The 21,681-nt window shown below is 36.1% G+C and overlaps 1 protein-coding gene across 4 annotated transcripts; it reads left to right on the top strand.

Annotated features, from left to right (window-relative positions):
* The first annotated feature begins 5,354 nt into the window (after window positions 1-5,354).
* stx16 (syntaxin 16) lies at window positions 5,355-21,104 on the top strand. 4 transcript variants are annotated; one of them, XM_046852614.1, is made up of 9 exons: window positions 5,355-5,975; window positions 11,391-11,402; window positions 11,531-11,638; window positions 11,827-11,967; window positions 12,386-12,548; window positions 15,227-15,315; window positions 17,737-17,880; window positions 18,978-19,058; window positions 19,183-21,104. In XM_046852614.1, exons 1-9 carry the CDS (start codon window positions 5,844-5,846, stop codon window positions 19,282-19,284), a joined length of 972 nt encoding a protein of 323 aa, XP_046708570.1. In that variant the 5' UTR covers window positions 5,355-5,843; the 3' UTR covers window positions 19,285-21,104. The 4 variants fall into 4 exon arrangements, with proteins under 4 accessions (XP_046708570.1, XP_046708572.1, XP_046708579.1 ...); XM_046852623.1 differs by having other exon boundaries at window positions 5,356-5,924; XM_046852616.1 differs by lacking the exon at window positions 11,391-11,402.
* The last annotated feature ends 577 nt before the right edge of the window (window positions 21,105-21,681 follow it).

Below are 21,681 nucleotides of genomic sequence, written 5' to 3' on the forward strand. Positions count from 1 at the left end.
AGCCAAAAACAGACCACCACCACCCTAACTTTCAGCACTTATCTTACCCTGCACTGCACCATGCTCCCTCCGATCCTCAACCACTGCTCGACTGGTCCCACCATCTCTCACGGTATAAGGAAAACATGCTTACAGACCAGACTCTTTCTTTTTTAATTATTTTGCTCTCCTAATAGTTTTAGATTGATTGTATTCTTAGTCTGTGTCCTAATGAAACTGTTAGTATATGTTTATTGATGGAGACTTCAAAGCACATTGTAAGTTGCTCTGGATCAGTGTGACTAACAAATGCCAATATAGCTACAAACAGCAAATAGGGGACCAAAATAAATGTATTCATACCATACTGGTAGCAGACAAGCAGACGCCATTGGGTCCATCAGCTCTAAAATAGATATACCACATTTTAAGGCAAAAGGTAAATCTTTTGGCTCTTCAAAGTAGACAGCTTTACACATTTTTTTATCCTCTCAGCCATCCTCACCTGGAATGGTTTCCCAGCAATATTGAGGAGTTCCCAGAGGTGTTGAATGCTTGTTGGTTGACTTTCCTCCACTCTCCAGTCCAACTCATCTCAAACCATATCAACTAGATTCAGATTGAGTGATTGTGGAGGCCAGGTCATCTGATACAGCACTTCATCACTCTCCTTCCTGACCATATAGCTCTTATATAACCTTGCTCTGCTGACCCTGCTTGGTCATTGACCTGTTGGGAAAATAATTATGGTCCAACTGAGTGCAAACCAGATGGGATGGCATGTCGATGCAAAATGCTGGGGTGGCAATGCTGGTTAAGTGTACCCTCAATTTAAAACATATTGTGGTTTATTGTATACTTTTTTATTCTTTGTTTACTACATAATTCCATACTATATTCTTTCATAGTTTGGATGTTTTCAGGATTCATGTACAATGTTAAAATAAATAATAAAAATAATGAAAATCGACTGAAGGAGATACATTTTTAATAAGATAATTGATCAAGTTAAGATATATATTAATACATAAAACATTTATTTAACTTTTTTTTTATAACAGGTAATGGATTGAGGAACAAGTTTTTTTTTTATTATAGACAATTAATATTTTAATTATAAATTAGCAATAACTAAATATAGAATGATGGTGTCTACTGAACTAAGCTTCATCTAAATACATATTGTAAAAAGTATTTATGGCAGTAGATGCTTGGAGTGCCATATACATAAAATTGCAGCACTCATCAAAGCTGAACATTTTTATCTATTGTCATCTTGTGAATGCAATATGATATTGAACGCCTAATGTTTGAGTAAGTATAAAAATGATACAGCATGTATTGCCTTATACTTTACATTTCCACTGTGGCCAGTCCCACTTTTGGTAGTGCGCTTTGGTGTCCCCGTCATCTCAAAGACAAAGAAAACAGGGAAACGTGGCAATGTGACTTGTTGAAGTCAAATCAGAAATGCCCAAATTCTGAAGCTGAACTCCCAGGAAAAGTTAATATACTTTGAGGCTTCTGGAAATATCTTGACACTGTAGCCATTCTCTATAAGGGCAGGATAAAACAGTATATTTTAAAATGTACCTGTATTTTTTACTTTAAATGAATACAGGTGCACCTTAATAAATTAGAATATCGTGGAAAAGTAATTTTTCTTTAGTAATTCAAGTCAAATTGTGAAACGTTTATTAAATAAATTCATTGCACACAGACTGAAGTAGTTTAAGTCTTTGGTTCTTTTAATTGTGATGATTTTGGCTCACATTTAACAAAAATCTACTAATTCACTATTTAAAAAAATTAGAACATGGTGATATGCCAATCAGCTAATCAACTCAAAACACCAGCAAAGTTTTTCTGAGCCTTCTCTCAGTTTGGTTCACTAGGCTACACAATCATGGGGAAGACTGCTGATCTGACAGCTGTCCAGAAGACAATCATTGACACCATTCACACGGAGGTGAAGCCACAAACATTCATTGCCAAAGAAGCTGCTGTTCACAGAGTGCTGTATTCAAGCATGTTAACAGAAAGTTGAGTGGAAGGAAAAAGTGTGGAAGAAAAACATGCACAACCAACAGAGCTGCAACCTTGCAAAGCTTGTCGAGCGAAATCGATTCAAGAATTTAAGTGAACTTCACAAGGAATGGACTGAGGCTGGGGTTAAGGCCAAGGGGATCAAGAGCCACCACACACAGACGTGTCAAGGAATTTGGCTACAGTTAACGTTTTTCCCATGTTAAGCCACTCCTGAACCACAGACGTCAGAGCGTATTACCTGTGCTAAAGAAAAGAAGAACTGGACTGTTGCCCAGTGGTCCTCTTTTCAGATGAAAGCAAGTTTTGTATTTCATTTGGAATCCAGTGTCCTAGAGTCTGGAGGAAGGGTGGACAAGCTCATAGCCCAGTGAAGTCCAGTGTTAAGTTTCTACAGTCTGTAATGATCTGGGATGCCGTGTCATCTGCTGGTGTTGGTCCACTGTGTTTTTTTTAAACCAAAGTCAAAGATGCTGATTTCATTTTTCAGCAGGGTTTGGCACCTGACCACACTGCCAAAAGCACCAAAAGTTGGTTAAATGACCATTGTGAATCTATAGAGAATCTATGGGTTATTGTCAAGAGGAAAATGAGAAACAGAGACCAAAAAATGCAGATGAGCTGAAGGCCACTGTCAAAGAAACCTGGGCTTCCATACCACCTCAGCAGTGCCACAGACTGATCACCTCCATGCCATGCTGAATTGAGGCAGTAATTAAAGCAAAAGGAGCCTCTACCAAGTATTGAGTAGAAAATTAATATACAATATACAGAATATACAGAAAATGAAAAGTTTCAGAATGCCACCAATTACTTAAAAATGTTTTTTTATTGGTTTCATAAAGTATTCTTATTATTATTTTTTTTAGATTGGTGGGTTTTTGATCATTTGAGCCAGAACATCATAATAAAAAAAACAGACTTAAGACTTAAACTACTTCAGTCTGTGTGTGCATTGAATTTAGTTTTACAATTTGAGCTGAATTACTAAAATAAATGAACTTTTCCAATGATATTCTAATTTATTGAGATGCACCTGTGTGCTAATTCACCTGTTTTCCTAATAAGCAAAGTTTCAGAGAAATATTGGCCATATTTCATACTTTTCTGCTCTTGTAGTATAAGCATTTAGGAGATAACACTTACTGAAATATTTAATTTATTTACAGATTTATTTTAAATACATGAAAAGGGGCTTAGAATTAACAATAAAATGAATGGGACATGCAATCTTGTTTTGCATATGGATTTAATCACATTAATGTGCAATATAACAGAAGCCAGGATAGCTAATCCCAATTCCCGAGGCTTCCTGAGGTTTGGCCAGCTCCAGTCCACCTCATGAAGATTATGGACTTTAAAGAAGTAGATGCCAAACTCGCAAACATCCTGAACCATCTAGAGACGTACCAGTGCCAGTTGGATCCCACTACATGTGTGGAGTTTGACATTGGACCACCTGGAGTGTTTAAAGGCTCTGGCATGGAGAAGCTGATGCTGGATCTGTGATGATCACAAATGTTGAGCTCAGTAGCTCCTACTTTTATACCAAAGACTGTAGAAAGAACATTTACTTATAATCTTATACTCCAGTGCTCATGTTAGTCTCACTCTCCAGTGTTCTGTATTGTTGATTTATTTATGATCAAACTCTTGATGTCACCCAAATGAGGATGGGTTCCCCTTTTGAGTCTGGTTCCTCTCAAGGTTTCTTCCTCATAACATCTAAGGGAGTTTTTCCTTGCCACAGTCACCATGGCTTGCTCATCAGGGATAAATGCACACCATTCACCTTGACTGTTGATTTCTGTAAAGCTGCTTTGAGACAGTGTCTGTTGTGAAAAGCGCTATACAAATAAACTTGACTTGACTTGAAACTTGACTAATATTATCGTAGTGCTACTGAAACATTATATTTTAAAATTGTACCTATTTAATTAGTTATCAATTAAAACAAATTCTAGACCACATAAAGATACCATGCTAATGTGTTTGTAGTATTTATGTATTCATTTTATACATAATTTTAATAGTATATAAAAGTATGCAATGATTCTACAAAAGATAGCAGAGCGTGATTCTCGGTCGATGAAACTTCCATTTAGAAGTAGAGCATCAATATCAGCCAGGCTGATCTGGAATGCAGAAAGAATCATGGTTCTCCTGCATCTCAACAGCCATCGTATTATGTTTAGCTGTGGCATGCACATACACACTTATGTATGCACACACATGCCTCCTTATGAGTAACATCAGTGAATATTTAGCCATGTTTAATTTTACATCCATTCCAATGCATAGTTGGTTTAGGAAGAATGTGTAAGGGCCTGGGAAACTATTGTGATTTGTGAAAACTAGTCAGATTATCTCCAAAATAGCAAAGGAAAGAGAAGGCAAGCCCGTCTGGTCCAATCTTACAGAAGAGCAACTGTAACACACTTTTCAAGGGACCAACCTAATTAAAAAAAAAAAAAACATTTTTTCATCATAATGTTCAACTTGTGTACCAAGATCCCTTTTCAACATTTTTCTTTAAACAGTAACTACCAGGAAATAATAATTTCTTCCCCCAGCACTGGCTATTTACCTTCATCTTTTAAGCTCGCAATGATTCTCTCGCTTTCTGTGTTTCCTGCTTGATTTATCCTGATGCCATACCTCTGGGTGGAGTTCTTTTTTTAATTCGACACCACTTGCTGCTGCTGAAGATGGTTCTACATGAGCAGTCTAAGATCCATGAAGATAGAGCTGAACTGTAATTAATATAACAGTCTGCTACAAAGTTATATTCGTAACCTTTGTAATTCGATAACAATGCTTAAAAAAAAGACAATTGTTGAATGCGTTATACAAATAAAATTTAATTGAATCATCAAAGTAAAAACCTGACCTTGACCCCTGTCAAATGTCAAATTATAGTCAATATTCCCTATTACCTTTAAAACCCTAGAATAGGTCTGAGTACATGCTTAAACCTATGGTATATTAATTTCATATACAAGTATGCACATTATATAATAACATTAATCAAATGTAATCAGTCAGGGATTAGGCCTCTTCATAGCAAAGAGATGGCAGTAAATTACCTACTACTGCTCTTTAATCAGGGTTGAAATCTAATTTCCTTGCTTGTGTTGCCCACTGTTTTCTACTATCTACTGTAGGATGCATGAAAACCCTGAGGAAAGCTGACTTCTCTGTCCATACTCCAGTCCAGTAGGGGACAGTAATGCCCCAATCAGTTAGATAGCAACTGCTGTAATCCCCTCCCCCTTTAGGATTTATTAGATATTTCTCATTTAGATTTTTTTAAATAAATAAATAATAATAAAGAGCAACCTTTTGAATTGCTTATTGTGAATGTTTCTAGATGATTGACTAAAAGAAGTAATGTGACCAATGGGCTGAACGCTGTTCCCGGAAGTGTCCATGATACTGTTGTGCAATGTCGCTATTTCTTCAGACGTCTTTGGTGAAAGCGGATGTGATTATATGATCTCATAGTTACGTGGTACACGTCTTCGAGGCCACAGAGTGGTCTTTTTTCTCCACATCAGACGGGACGGGTTACATAATCGTTCTTTATTATTTTGGTGTAGAAAACGGCGGCGCGGACGAGGCCAGTAAGACTCCATTGGAGGTTCTGTAGCTGCCCGTGGCTGCCTGCGCTGTTGCGGGCAGAGAGCTCGCTAGTACTGGTGGTGGGGGAATAGTAGCTGCCTGTCTGCCCGCCCGAATCGGTAGACCGAAATCGAACCGGAGGCAGTCAGCCATTATTTAATCGCTCGAACCCCCCCTCATATGTACTGAACGTAGTCATGGCAACTAGGCGCCTGACCGATGCCTTCTTATTAATGCGGAACAATGCGATCCAAAACCGACAGATTTTGGCTGAGCAAGTGAGTACATATGAGCCCCGTCGTACTCTAAATACACGTAGCAATGCTGCGGTGAGTCTCATGTTCATTGTCTGAATTGAATTTATTTGGTTTGGTTTGGTTTGGTTTGGTTTTGTGTCATTGCTGGTAAAAGAAACCCTAGCGAACCGATTTGCTGTAAATTGACACTGCTTCAATAAAAACTCCCTAATCTATAATTTATTATGTAGTATAGCAAGCCAAGGATCTGCCTCTATTGTTTGGCCTTTTAAAAAACCTTTATTTTTTCCCTTCACCACCATGGTTCCAGTAGTGCAGATTGTACAGGGGAATAGTTTGGAAATATTTAATCAGTAATGTATGGTTTGTTTGTTTGGGGGTATTTACGCCAGTGTAAACAATGTTTAATTTGAGGACAATCAGCAGTCAGTATGGTATTTATATTTCCGTCAAATACAATTGACTGTAGGGCATTCAACGGGTGTATTTACTTTTTGTTTTGGGTGTATTAAACAGTGAGGTGGTAATAATTTTGTTTGGTTTTGGCACATTTTTTTTGGCAAATAACAGATAATTTAGTGTGTAAAGTGTTCGGGTATTTATGCCAGTGTACATAATATTTATTTTGGGGCAAGCAGCAGTCAGGGTAGTATTTATATTTACATTTGTGAAATTAAATTGATTTTGAGGACATCTATGGGTTGTAACAGAAAAGCAGTCATTTGGTACTTGGACTGGGTGAAATTTCGAGTTTGGGTATTTTGTGAAGGGAAAAATAACGGATTGTGTATGTTTAGTTTTGGGGTATTTATGCCAGTGTGAAGAGTATTTAATTTGTCCGCATCAGCCACAGTGGTATTTATTTATTTCCTCTCACATGCATCACATTAAAGCATGTGAGGAAATAAAATTTCAAGCATTAGTAGAAGATTTTGATAAGAAATTATTGTCTGTGTGAGACCCGGGTACTTGTACAAAGTGTACAATCTCTTTCAGTCACAAACTGTGTGTCTGTCTGCTACATAAAAAAAAAAATAAAAAAAGACTATAAAAATTATCCTAATTGAAAATCTATAGCTCACCCCTCTTGAGTCGTGACTGACAGAAACACATTTTGAATAGAGCCTGTGTGTTACAGGGATTTAGTATTAATTGCAAAAAGTGTTTTGGAATCAGAAGACAAACACTTTTTAAGCACTGTGAAAATGCTCAACATGGCAGCTGGATGGTTGTAAAATGATTGTCCAGTAAAAAGAAACAGTGGCCATGATTGTTAAGACATTATCCAAAAACACCTTGGCTGGTCTTATACTGACACATGCACAGACTTTGGGTGCTTTTTTTCTTTGGTTAGTTATGTAGAAACTTGCATGCACAGCAGCCAGAGCAACAGTATTTCTGTGTTATTTGGACTAAATGCTGCATTCGACTTGCCATGGATGTGGAATGATGTCATTTGGCCTTTGTGCATTCGAGCTATGAAGTAAAAAAAACATGGATGCAGTCATGATTGTCTTTTTAGCAAAAATGTTGCTAACTAACCTGTGATAAATGATATATTCACTGCTTAAGAACTTTATAACAAATTCGTGTACACCTACAGATTGTTGTATTATTTAAACTACCAATTCTGCATATACAGTCCAGTAGCTTTGGGTAATCACAATAATCACAAGAAAATGATCACTGTGATTTTAACTGTAATATGATTGTTGCTGGTAGATGGGCTGGTTTGAATATCTTTCTCTCTCTCTCTCTCTCTCTCTCTCTCTCTCTTTCTTTTCTTATTATTATTTTTTTTTATCTTGTGCAAAGTTTTTTTTAAATTGTGCAAAAAGACAAAAATATCCAGTGAGTGGCAGTAATGTGGACAGAAATTTCTTGTTTAGGAGCGAGGTTAACCAAGAACAGCCAGACTGGTTTGAGCTGACGGAAAGGCTACAGTAACTCAGATAATTACTTTTTACAGCTATGGCAAATAGAGAAGAATCTCAGAACACACAACACATCAAATCTTAAGGCGGACGGGCTACAGTAGCAAAACAGCATGTAAGGTTTCACTTCTGTCAGCCAAAAACAGATCGCTGAGGCTGCAGTGTTCACAGGCACACCACAACTGGACAGCTGAAGACCAGAAAAACAGTTGAATATTGTTTTTGCTGATGTGTACAGATGGCAGGGTCAGAATTTGGTGCCATCTTCATGAATTCATGGGCCCAATCTGTCCTGTGTCAACAGTCCGCTATCAGTCTGTGTAGGCTATCTTATAGGTTTTACATGTATGTTGATTGCTTCAAATCAAACACGTATAATACAGCATAACTCATTTAAAAATAGCAGAGCTGCATTGTTTACTGCTGATTCTTTGCACAGCCATGTTTCTTTAATGTCTCTGTAATCCTGAATATATAGATATAATCAAAAATGAGGGGTTGTTTTATTTTTTTTTATTTTTTTTAATGGAAGTGCTTCATATGTATACTTTCACAATCACCTACATTCTCAATATTATATATAGTCAGGTTTATCATTGTTATACAAACTGGCTCACCCAAAAAACATTTATTTTCTAGAAGTTTTTACACTTTTCATCTGTCTAGTTTCACTGAGTCCATGCTCGTTCTTGTTCCTGGCTGAAAGGAGTGGAATCCAATGAGTCTTTTGTTGTTGTAGCCCATCTATTTGAAGTTTTGAAATGTTGTGTGTTCAGAGATGCTTTTTGCTCACCACAGCTGTTAAAAGTGACCATTTACTATACACTTTCTGTAATCTCAAACCAAACTGGCCATCCTATTCTGATCTGTTTTGTCTGCAAGGTGTTTCTTCTCACAGAACTGTTAGTCACTCAATGTTTTGGTTTTGTTTGTTTGTTTTACAGAACCATTTAGTGGAAATGTTAGACTTGTTTGTGGAAAATGCCTGTAGGTCAGCATTTTCTGAAACCAGCCCACTGACAATGCCACAGTTAAAGTCAAAGAAATCATTAATATGAACTTTAATATAAGCTATTGATTTGTATATGCAGGATTTTATGCATTGAGCTTCTGCTGCAGTTGCTGCATGATAACTGCATAAACATGTGAATTTGGAACATCCAGTTCCAAAAACAATGAAACATTTAATAATATGATGTTTTCCATTTGCTACACCTTTTTGGGAATTCTTCCCACTAGCTTTTGGAATGTGACTGTTAGGATGTGTGCCCATTCAGCCCAAGAGCACACAAGGCTGGGCAATGATATTATGGGGAGAATACCTTGTGTGCAGCAGTCATTCCATCTTAATATAAAGTTGTATAGTGGGGTTGAGATTATGTCTCTGTGCAAGTCATTTGAGTTTCTCTTCATCATCATACTAGAAGCGATGTCTGCTCAGCCTCTTGGTTCCAGTGAAATGAATTAGTAATACTCCAGCATGTAAAGACATTGGTAGAAGATTGTGTGCTTTCAACTTTGTGGCAGTGTTTTGGTGAAAGCCTACACATTGCTGTAAATTTACAAAGTTTCCTAATACCTTTGGCCATATAGTGTAGTGTTCCTGGCATAGACTGTGAAATGAAAAGCTTTGAAGTAGAAAGCATCATTGCTAATAAAAATCAAATAATAGTTTTAAACCTTTTTAAAAATGCATAGTTGTTAACATGAATCTAAATGCTAAGCACAGATTTGTATGTTATTAATGAAATGTCAATATTGTAAATTGTTCATTTGTATATATAGCGGCTGATTTCTTATCTTTTACTAATATTTAAATTAGTTTGATGATCTGAAACAAAGTCTTACAAATATGCAAGAAAAATCAGAAAAAGAAATCAGGAAAACACTTTTTCACACCTGTGTGTGTGTGTGTGTGTGTGTGTGTGTATGTGTGTGTGTGTGTGTGTGTATGTGTGTATGTGTGTATGTGTGTATGTGTGTATGTGTGTATGTGTGTAAAGAGCTTAAAAGCATTGAAAAAATTACCTAAATTGAACTGATTGTAAAAGAAAGCTTTAGGGGAAACAAATGACTTAATTTACATATAAACTGTGAAAAAATGAATAGCATTTAATATGAAAGTTTTTGTTACTTTATTTCTAAGCATATGCTTGCATTCTCTGCTCCCTGAGTAGGCATTTGAAGGCAAGTTTGGGCATTCTTTGTTATGGAGTGTACATTGCCAAGATAACTTATCTTTTTGGCTTGATCTTCGTCTCAGAAAAGAGAGGCATTTTTTTTTAGCTTTCTTGGGCTAACTCATAAATGGTGCATCCTGGCACTGACTAATACTGACAATGCCATACTGTATGTACTGTAGTTATTTTGCCATCACTCAATAGCTAATACATCAATAAAGTTTTCTACAGTTTTTTTTGTACAGTGCTGAAACTGATTAGGTAATATTATTTATCCTTCAGACTCCAGGTTGACAATGCCAATATTAATTGAGCTTAAATTGTGAAGTGGTGGATCTGGGAGCATGAGGAATCATTTTCACACTTGATTTGGCCAGCACAGAATCCTAACCTTAACTGGTTGTGGATTTGTATGTAATAAGCCTATAATAAAGTAGCAGCCCAGTGCATAAAATCATTTAGGTGTAGGCGTAGAACTTCAGTTGATGCTTATTAGAATGCTCATAAGTAGAGGGGATCTCTATGAGGTTGGCATAGCTATTTAGGAGGAGTTTTACTGACCAGATAGTGATATTGCAATTAATACAATCTTATGCTCCATCTGAGCAAGTTTTAACCCTTCTTCAGTGGTGCTATGTTGCTTTCTAATTCATGTTGCTTTCATTTACAAATGGATATTAGATGAACAATGATACATTTTGCAAAAATAGTGACCCCTTGATCTATTAGTCAATCATGTTTGAATATGTGAACGAAACAATCTGTAACAACTGCGATTGTTGTGGCCTAATAAACAAAAGAAAAAATGAAAGTCATGGCTTAGTATACTTTGTATAGTACATTTTTATAGTGTAACTTTTCCTGATTTTCTAACTAAGATTGTTCTAAGAGCGAACAAAAATTGGTGGGACATTTGGGTGCAATAGCTACATCTAAAACAGAGCAAAAAGTTTTGCTCCCAGGCAGCTCCTTTGCTGAGTTCTGTCTGCTTGCTTTCTTTTACCCCCCCATAGACACCTGCATGGATCTTTTTGGAATTGCACACTGCAGTGATTGTTATGCATTGCAAGGTTTTGTTGTTGTTATTGATTCAGCCAGTTTCTGTAACAAAATTCAAGATACCAAAGTTCTTCAGCCTCTTTTCATGACCTGAATGTGTAGAATTTGATCAATCTTTTAAATCTTCGAATTCATCTTTGTTTTTTTGTACAGTATAAAATTTGTCTAATCCTCATGATGTTTGTGTGTTTTTGATTCTGACCTTTTGCTTTTTTGGCTGGTTTGCTGTCACTTCTCCATCTGTTTACACCTGTCTACTTTCTCTTTCTTCTTTCATTGGATGGGACTCTACTGCGCTCTGTCAATCAAATTAGGAATATGATGAGGTATCTTTCAATCATTTTGGTTCTCAAAAGGTGTTATTTAAGAAATTATACTGTACACATTAAACTCCATATAATATTGTTTGTGCAGAGCACAAACTGACACCCCTTTCTATGTCTTTCATTAACAGCTGGTTGATGATCGAATGGCTCTGGTTTCTGGAATTAGTTTGGATCCAGAAGCTGGCATCGGAGTCACTAAAAGGCTCTCACCCAAATGGATAGAGGGTGTGGATGAGGTAAAGTATTTTCTTGTTGAAAAACCAAATTGTAGGCCACCCATCTTGTAATTAAGGCTAAATAGTGGGTTGATCAGCTGCATGTAATTAATTATTTTTATCAACATTATAGCCTCAGACCTCCAGAATATGAGAGATACGGCTGTCTTTGTGGCTCAAAGCTCATTTGTGGTTCTTTCTGCTCTCAGATTCAGTATGAGATCACACGTATACGTCAGAAAATGAAGGAGCTGGCAAGTCTGCATGATAGACACATGAACCGGCCCACACTGGATGACAGCACTAAGGAGGAACATGCCATCGAGATCACTACACAGGAGATCACACAGGTTAAATCAAATTCAGAACCGAATGCAGTAAATAAATTCAGCACCAATAATTTAATTGCTCAGTATTTAAATTTCATTACTTATTAAAAGTTGTTTGGATATTTCCCTTCAGGCATCTCAAATCTGGAACAGCAATTTGGTTACCGGTCGTTATAACTGGAATGCTCTCTCCTATTATTTTGTTTTGTTCATTGTTCATGGTTTAGTCATTAGAGCATGAACTCTACCCACTCAGCTCAATTTAAATAACATTTAATATTAAATATTCTGATTTTTTTTTTTCTATTTGTTCTGGATAAATTATTATAAGCAGCTGGTAGTTAATATTTCTGTTAGTCATTTATCGGCTATAATGTGTGTGTGTGTGTGTGTGTGTGTGTGTGTGTGTGTGTGTGTGTGTGTGTGTTTGTGTGTGTAGATGTTCCATCGTTGTCAGCGTGCAGTAGTGGGGTTGCAGTCTCGGTCTGGTCACTGTACAGAACAGGAGGGGCGGTTGCTCAGAAACGTCATCTCCTCATTGGCACAAAGTCTTCAGGACCTTTCAACCAACTTTAGACACACACAGTCCAGTTACCTGAAACGTAAGTATGCATGAACACTGTTCTATAAACCTTCAGTACTTTCAACTTTTTTGACACGGAGGGATTATGTTTTAAAAATTGGGGAAAAGCAATTTGATAATGATGGTTTAGTTTGTGTATTTTGGCAAACTTCAGTGTCAGTTTGAGCTCTAAAACCTTTGTAGTAACAGCGTGTAAGTCTCTAAGACCCGTTTTGGTAGGTTTGTGTATACTTTACGCATTACAGCTTTACTCTAATCCACTAGAATTAATTTTTTTTTTTAAACCAATATTGCAATTGTGATTTAATATGCAATTATTTTTTTAAGCTCATTATGCTCTGTTTTATTCAACAAATAAGAGTGATAAATCATAGAATGTAGACTGTAGAATGACCAACACTATATTAGATTTAACATAAAATATACTTACTGTAGGCCGGGCGTATATGTTACAATAAAATTAGCCAGTTCATGAATTGATGTGAATTACATTTTTATTTGATAACCACAATCGCAGTAGTATATTGAATAATATGTTAAACTGTCAGCCTTGTAAGCATGTAATAACTATTATGACAACATAAAGCACTGACAAATAAGCCTGGTGTAAACATTAATATGGAAAGTCAGTAACAAATCACACAAACTAAAATATAGATTGCAGAAATATAAAAACAAATCTGTGTCTTTACCACAGTCAACACTCGCATTATTTAGGTAATTGAGAATGACTGTAATAAACATGATATGTAAACATTTCGATTGCACTTTTTTTAAACACTGTCTGTGAACTTTACTTAAATATACATAAATAAATGTTTTTATTTATTTAAAGACTGTCTAGTCTACATACATATATGCATACAGTGGTGGACGAAGTACACAAAGCATGTATTTGAGTAAAAGTCGAAATACAGTAATTAAAATATAACACTTGAGTAAAAGCACTATAGTAAGACAACCATAGACAACGTCTCTCCATTGATTAGTGTCAGCTTTGAAAATCCCCTCTCTGCTTCAGCTACAGTCACTGGATGAGCAAGAACATATTCTCTGAGCAGTTCACAAATTTGGATAAATTTCTGAGAGCTTGATTTCATGTAGAAATATCACCATAAATGCATTTATTGCACAATTAAATAGACATGAGATTGTGCACAATTTATCAAGCTATCAGAACCAAGAACCAAACAACTCCTTGGTTAATTGTAGCCATAAGATATATATATATACAACATCTATATGCATATAATATGTCTTTAAAATTTGCCTTTTGTGCTGCACTGGAGATTCTCCTTACTGAACTCCGTTCAGGAGCTTTTCAGTACAATCACAGGAGCCCTTTATGACATCACTTTAATTAAAGGTAACCAAATCAATAAGTGCTGTTTAACTACAATCCACTAGTTAGGCTGTAACTGTTTTGTTGCAAGCTGCACACATTATAAACTACATACTATAAATTAGAATGTTTTGCAAGTTAAAATAAATATTGTTGCTCTATGTGTAAAATCACAGCAGGCAACACAACATAACCTAAGTGATCTACAGTTATTAGCCTATTTCATTAAATGCATTACCTTATACTATCCTAATAATGAGATCGCATACACACCTTTTATCTTTTGCACGTTTCCCCCCCAAATTCTTTCTTTTTTTTTTTTTTGAGTTGGGCTCCTAAAGGTTTAGACCTTATTTTTTTGTCATCCATAATTAAAAAATTCCGCTCTATGAGTGGAGGGAGCATCTAGGGCCGGGGGGTGCACATTCCAAGTATCGACCAGGTTCATTGACTGTAACATGATAATGCTTATCCAGTTTAATTAAAAAAGATTCTTAAAAAATTTGTGGGAATCACAGCGGGACCGAATGTTCAGGAATGTTAGATGTTGGGAATAACATTTTAAACTATGTTTTTTTTTACTAACAAATTTCATATTTTTTTTAAAACACTATTGTTTCAACATAATGTGACATAATGTCTAGATGAAGTTACTAAGGTACCATAGGGAGGTGCGTCCAAATTTCGCAGATTTTCTTAGAACTTAACCCCTGCAAGTTCTGGGAGTTCATATGGAGTTATAGTTTAAAACATTTGGGTCAGTGTCAGGTGCTAGTTGTGGCTTACTTGACAAACTGGTGTTTGGGTTTTAAGCTATGCAACTATCATACAAGGCTTTGTGTTTTTTAAGTGCTGAATCAGGTTAGTGCCCCTTGAGGTAGCAACCTTAACAATGCAGGTTTTGCTCAATACCTGCATAAAAAATCTTTTTTAAAGCCAAAATATTCCCAACACAATGTACTGTTCTGCAATGTAAGGTTCTGTCAAGCCTGAGGTCATTGTGCGACTGATCAAGGTGCAGTGTATTATGTCAACTTGTATGTGTCCTCCTGCAGACTGCTTGCCTGTCACGTGAGAGAATGTAATCGCAGCCTCTGTGGTTGATAGAAAAATCTATTTTTTTTTTTTTTAATATTGAGATATTATTGCAAATGCAATTAATTGTTCAGCCCTACATAGAATGTTAGTTCCTATTGAATGCTTATTGATTACCTACCACCAAAATGTTTTTATAAATGAGCCACATATAGTTAACTTCATTTTATATAGGTCTTTGTTTATATGAATAAAATATTGTAATAGTTTTTAGCATGACCAAAAGTGGTTACAAACAAGTATTTTGCCATTTACCCCAGGCATGAAGAATCGTGAAGAAAGGTCCAAACACTTCTTTGACTCTGGGCCTTTGATGGAGGAGGATGAAGGCATAGCACTCCATGACAGGGTAAGAAGGCTGTTTAGTAGAGGTCTCATGATACCAATTGTTTTCTCAATAAAGTTACTGAACCATGAGTATCAGCTTCATCATTTAGAATTTTTTCTTGAAAAGCTTAAAAAAAAGTAAAAATATATATATATGTATCTGTCATATATAAATTTTTAATTAATTAATTTATTTATTTTTTACTTTTTTAAGCTTTTCAAGATAAGTGAAGATAATACACAATCCTAACAAATACAATTCTATTTATAGGTAAACACAGAGTTGAAGGAAAAAAAATCTAATCCATTTGACCTCTTTTTCCCTAGCCAAGTGCTAGCTCTAGAGTACAGGTAGTCCTCAAGTTACATAAGAATTTTTCGATGACTCGATATAAAATAAAAAACATTTATTTACATTTTTATGCAGCATTTTAATTTTCGTATGATACGTTGGGACACTGCCAGGATGTACCTATCTCCCAGCTTGTAAGATGCCTTTCTCTCACCCCCGGTCTACAGAGTTATGTGGTCTCTGTGTTAGAGTGCATATTTTTTGTGGGTTTTTTTGGCGTTTCAAAGCCAAATTTTAGCTCTTGTCTCTCTCCTTTTTAATTATAACCGAGTAACCGAGCACTGAAACAGTCCGGCTCCGCCCTCCAATCATGAAAACGCCGCTTTTGCACATGCCCATTGCCAAATACATACAGTATATACCAGGGGTCACCAACATGGTGCCTGCAGGCCCGCAAGGACCACATGAGTCTCCCACAGGTCTTTTCTAAAAATAGCTCACCATAGCGTCACTTACCAGTGAGCTGCATCTTGTTGCTATTAATTTTTTTAAATCACATTTGCATTGGTGCGAATTTGAAAATGACAATATTAAAATATAGATGACTTGATATAGATGAATATCATTAATTTTTAATAATAACATATAATTAAAGGTACCGTATTTTCCGGACTATAAGCCGCTACTTTTTTCTCACGCTTTGAACCCCGCGTCTTAAACAACGAAGCGGTTTATTTATGGATTTTTGTTGGGTTTTTCCCGGTTTCACAAACTTCAAGCCAAAAAAACTGAGCGACATAACATTAGACTAATGAAATTGCCGAACGGGTTCAGGTGAATTAATGAAACTCTTTATATTAAATCAGACGCGCTCCCACTGAATCGGGCCGCACCACATCATAAATATGGATGAGATTCCTCTGACGTTTGACCTGCCGCTCACTCAGACTGTCAACAGGAAATGCGAATCATTCGTCACTCTGAAAACAACCGGGCATGAAAAACCGCACTTCACCTGTGTTCTGAGCTGCACGGCATCAGGAGAAAAGAGTCACCGGTGGTGATTTTTAAACGCACGACAATGCCAAAAGAAAAACTCCCGAGAGAAATTGTTGTGAAAGGAAGGAGGAAGACAGTGAACAATGACTTTTTTCGGTAGGCTACTGGTTAGATACAAGCCGTGTAACAGACACTGTCTTTCGTTAAAGCCTGTGTAAAGTTTATTAGTTTCAGTGTAGACATAGACTGAAATGTAGATCTTACTGAAATGTAAGTGCGGCTTATTTATGTTCAAAATAAAAATCTTTGTCAAATTCAGTGGGTGCGGCTTATATATGGGCGTGCTTAATAGTCGGGAAATTACGGTAAATTGAGCAAATTTGTTATTTCCGAACTTGTGTGTATCAAACTGGTAGCCCTCCACATTAATCGTTACCCAAGAAGTAGCTCTCGGTTTCAAAAAGGTTGTTGACCCCTGGTATATACTATAAAGTTTATACATTATGATATTCTAAATTATGTACTATAATTTTTTTAAATAATTACCAAATCACAGTATACTTCCCCATACTGATCTTTAAGACTCCCGGGTAGGCTAGGTCATGTCTCAACTTACAATATTTTTATGCTACGATTGTCTCCTTGTAACTCATCTCCATCGTAATTTGGGGACTACCTGTACATATTTTGTGACTGCAACCTCAAGTATGCAGCCTATAAGTTCCACTGATCTTCTCAGGAATTCATCCTGATGGCTTACTGGTTCTTCACTTAGCCGTGGTTAAGAAGTTCATAGATACTAGACCTTCACACCCTTGTGTACTTTGTGAACATCCCTGCTCACGTACTTGCATACAACAAGTGCACACACTGAGAGTCTCACAGTTACTTGTGAAGATGCCAGCATGCGAGTTTTGTTTCATGAGTCAGATCCATAATTTCAGAGTGTGGGGTTTAAACAGGGCTAGGGTGCATAAATAATACAGGCTGCATAGTTTTCAATTCGGTAATCTCGACAATTTTCCCAAATGAGCTATAGAGATGGTATAGCTATATATATATATATATATATATATATATATATATATATATATATATATATATATATATATATATATATATAATATAAAAATTACTCCCTTGCTCTCTCAGGGTTTTACAGATGACCAGCTTGCTCTGGTGGAGCAAAACACAGTAATGGTGGAAGAGAGGGAGCGAGACATCCAGCAAATTGTACAGTCCATCTCTGATCTTAATGAGATTTTTCGAGATCTTGCTACCATGGTGGTGGAGCAGGTGGGTTATCTTTCTGTTGATGGTTAATGTTTTGCCTCTGACCATTTCTCTGTTGTTGTTATTATTATTATTATTATTATTATTATTATTATTGTTGTTGTTGTTGTTGTTTTTGTTGTTGTTGTTTTTGTTGTTATCATACAGAGCCTGGCAGAAGTTTGGAAATAAATAGTCTTTTATTGTTTTTGACCGACACATGCATGTTCCTTTTGGTTATATGCTGACTGTTTGCTCTCGAAATATCAGTTGCACCTTGGATGTATGATACAGGTTAATGTCTTGTATGTTGAATTGAATTAGCCTCTAGGAGTGTAACAGTACACAAAATTATTACAGCATTATTATTAACATTCATGATCATCAATATTTTAACAGTTTAAAATTTTAAAACATTTTTAAATTAAAATGCCTGCTTGGTTAAATGATATATAGAATAATATTTTATAAAAATAAAATAAATAAAGATGATGCATTATATTTATTTAACCGATTAAACTGGCACAAATGAAATTGTTTAAATAAAATTAAATTAATGGAAAATGTTTATTAAATTTTTTCATTTGTTAGACCCCATTTAGCTAATACAGATGTGTATGTAATTGTGGGTGTTTTACATTTAATATTTAATTTCTGAAAGATATGATCTACTTTAACTGTTCTACTAATTGTCAGGATTTTCTCCTTTTTAGAGAATTTTTTGACCCTGGACATACAAATATGTGTATCGTTACACCCTTATTAGCCACAGTTCAGTCACAATTACATGAAGTTGAAGTATGAAATGGTAGTTATGTTAGTTCAGTATTCCTTTCATCTGGAATAAGTCTCCAACTTTCCCTACTCCAAAATATTAAGCTTCCATCTTGTTTGACTGTGGGTGTGAGGCAGTCAGCTAACATCAGCTCTCCAGTAACTCATTTGTTGCAAACTAACTAAAGGAACTTGGGTGTGTCTCAAAAGCAATAAAAGAAGGCCTCAGTTTATTATTATTATTATTAGATTCTTATATTACTAATAATTATGATTAATCATATTTATTCAAAATACTTTATAATGAATATGACCCATTGAGCAGCTTCTCTGTGCAATTTGATCAGGGTACAGTTCTTGACCGAATTGACTTTAATGTGGAACAAGCCTGCATTAAAACGGAGGACGGAGTGAAACAATTACAAAAGGTAATGGCCAACTCTATCAACTGCTCTCTTTTCAGCAAAATGAAGTCATTTTATTAACCGTATTTTATTGGTAATAATTTCAGTGTTTTGCAGATATTAATGGAACCATTTTCTTTCCCTTTAGGCTGAACAGTACCAAAAAAAGAACCGAAAGATGTTGGTGATTTTAATCCTGTTCGTCATAATCATCATCCTAATACTTGTTCTGTTTATGACGAAGTTTTAATGATGCTGTTTGTGTGTACAAATCTGAAGGAGAGGCCTTTTGTGTGCACTTCCTGTGAGCCTTCTACTATGATTTAAACACTATATAAAGAAACAGCACCCACTAATTGGTCGTCTTGTGCAGAATTTGCAGATAACTCCAGAATCATGAGCAGGGTGCAGTTTCCCCTCCTGGTAGACAGGCTTGGAAGTGAGCCGGGTCCTATGCTTGAATTTGTTGTTTTCCCTAGTTAAAGACTCAGTGTATAAAATGACAGCCTTTTATTGAAATCTGTTGTGCTACAGAAACACACATGCCACCCAAAAGCTAGAAATCTAGTCTGTCTCTTTCTTATCCAAAATCTTCCTTTCACTTCCATTCCCTGCTCTCAAGGTCATTTGTCATTAACAAAAGAGGAAAACTAAAAAGAAAGATGCTAAAACAATTAGTTAAAGACCCTTTTACAAAGAAGTCAAAGTTTCTGGTTATAGCGTTCTCAGTCCTGCACACTTAGTCCAGCACGCTTTCAAACACTTCCTGAACTTGATTCCAGAATTTGTTTGATGAGAGAGAAAAATAGGAAGATGCCATACAAAGTGGAACGCTATTCTAGTAGCTCTAGTGGCAAAATTAGTTTAATAAGTGACCAAAAATGTTTTCTTGATCATGAGAGACTTATGTCCTGAACAACTCTCTTTGTAAGCACTCGAGCTTAATGTCGAACTTCCGATACACCATAGCTTCATGTCAGTGTGGGGTGTTGTCATTGTGCCTGTGACAGTTGAATGAGGTTTCTGATAACATCTATGTAATTTATTACAATTCTGATTTACCAGTTCCCTGTAATCTCCCCCCTTTTAAATTATTTTAGCTGAGCAAGCTAGTTGTAAGGGTTTGAAAATGGGATTGTGTTTGTATTTATTGCACCTGTCTGTGTCTGATTAATGACTCTGCCACCTTTGTCAAGCTGACCTTTGACCAAACACAACTCAGGTCTATGTATGTGACTGTACTACTGCTGTGTTCTGTACAATATGAAATTATAATGAAATTTCAGTTATTTATTTTAAACAGGAAATAATTCTATATGGTCAAAACTATGGAGACACCTGACCGTCATACCCACAATTGCTAGCTGTACATCCCATTTTAGATTTGGAAGGCCTGTATGCACAGCCAGCTTTCCAATTCATCCCAAAGATGTTCAGTGGGGTTAAGGTTGAGGATGTGAGCTCTTCCATGCTAATATTTGGCAGTGTGTTTATGGAGCTCAGTTTGTGCACAGGGCATTGTCATGTTGTGACAGGTTTGAGCTAGATCTGTGTAGTTCTAGGGAAGCAAACTCTTAAAGCTACAATGTACCAAGGTATTCTAGATAATAGTGTGCTTTTGGCACAGTTTTGGGCAAGATCCACACGTATATGTGCTGGTCAGGTGTCCACGTGGTTTTTGGCCATATAGTATTTATCAAGTGTGCGTGTTAAAAGTTCTGTATTCAGTGTATGTAGGGAAAGAATGCTTTTTGCTGTTTGCCTGTGATTTAAATGTTTTTTGTTTGTTTGTTTCAAGCATTTATTATTCTTTTATGAAGAGGTATATATGTGCACCCAGTCTTTGAGATTCCCACATGATTTGAAAAGGATGGATGTAATCTAGTATTAATACAGCAGATGTTTATTTTAAGATGAAGTGGATTAATTAATTAAGGTTGCAGCATCCAGGTGAGCGTTTGTTGATTCCTGAGGTGGTGTAAAGAACTGTGTCAGTATGAAAATATATTGCATATTTTCTAAGGACTGAATAATGGACAGTTTTTAAGGAAATTAAACATATTGAAGTAATTATGTGTGGTTATCTATAAGACATACACAGACATGGTTGTATAATTGGCTAGAACTATTTTTTTTCTAGGTTTTGGGGTCAGCTAGCCTGAAAGGTAATCCAGCAGTATACCACCAAATTGAAGAATAAATGTACAATACCCCATAATGACAACATGAAATAAGTTTGTTTGAAATTAAAAATAAAAGACGAAACAATTCACATGTTCATAAGTATTCACAACCTTTGCTCAATACTTCGATGAAACCCTTTTGGCACCAATTACCAATTATTTTTTTATTTTTTATTTTTTATTTTTTTGAGGATGATGCTGCAAGCTTGGCACACCTACTTCTACTATCCTTCATTGCAGAACCCCTTAAGCTCCATCAGGTTGGCCATTTTCTGGTCTCTCCAGAGATGGTCAATTGAGTTCTCAAGGACATCCACAGAGATGTCCCATAGCCACTCCTTTGCTATCTTGGCTGTGTGCTTAAGGTCGTTCCATCGCCTCAGTCCGAGGTCCAGAATGCCCTTGAACAGGCTTTCATCAAGGATGTCTGTACATTGATGCATTCATCTTTTCCTTCATCATGA

The sequence above is a fragment of the Silurus meridionalis genome, chromosome 1 (assembly GCF_014805685.1).
Source record: "Silurus meridionalis isolate SWU-2019-XX chromosome 1, ASM1480568v1, whole genome shotgun sequence".
Lineage (NCBI taxonomy): Eukaryota > Metazoa > Chordata > Actinopteri > Siluriformes > Siluridae > Silurus > Silurus meridionalis.

Excerpts from the sequence above, each read along its gene's own strand:
- stx16 (XM_046852614.1), top strand. The coding sequence starts at position 5,844 with ATGGCAACTAGGCGCCTGACCGATGCCTTCTTATTAATGCGGAACAAT. Across the intron at positions 11,639-11,826 it reads GGATAGAGGGTGTGGATGAG|ATTCAGTATGAGATCACACG; the intron begins GTAAAGTATTTT and ends TTCTGCTCTCAG. Across the intron at positions 19,059-19,182 it reads GAGTGAAACAATTACAAAAG|GCTGAACAGTACCAAAAAAA; the intron begins GTAATGGCCAAC and ends CTTTCCCTTTAG.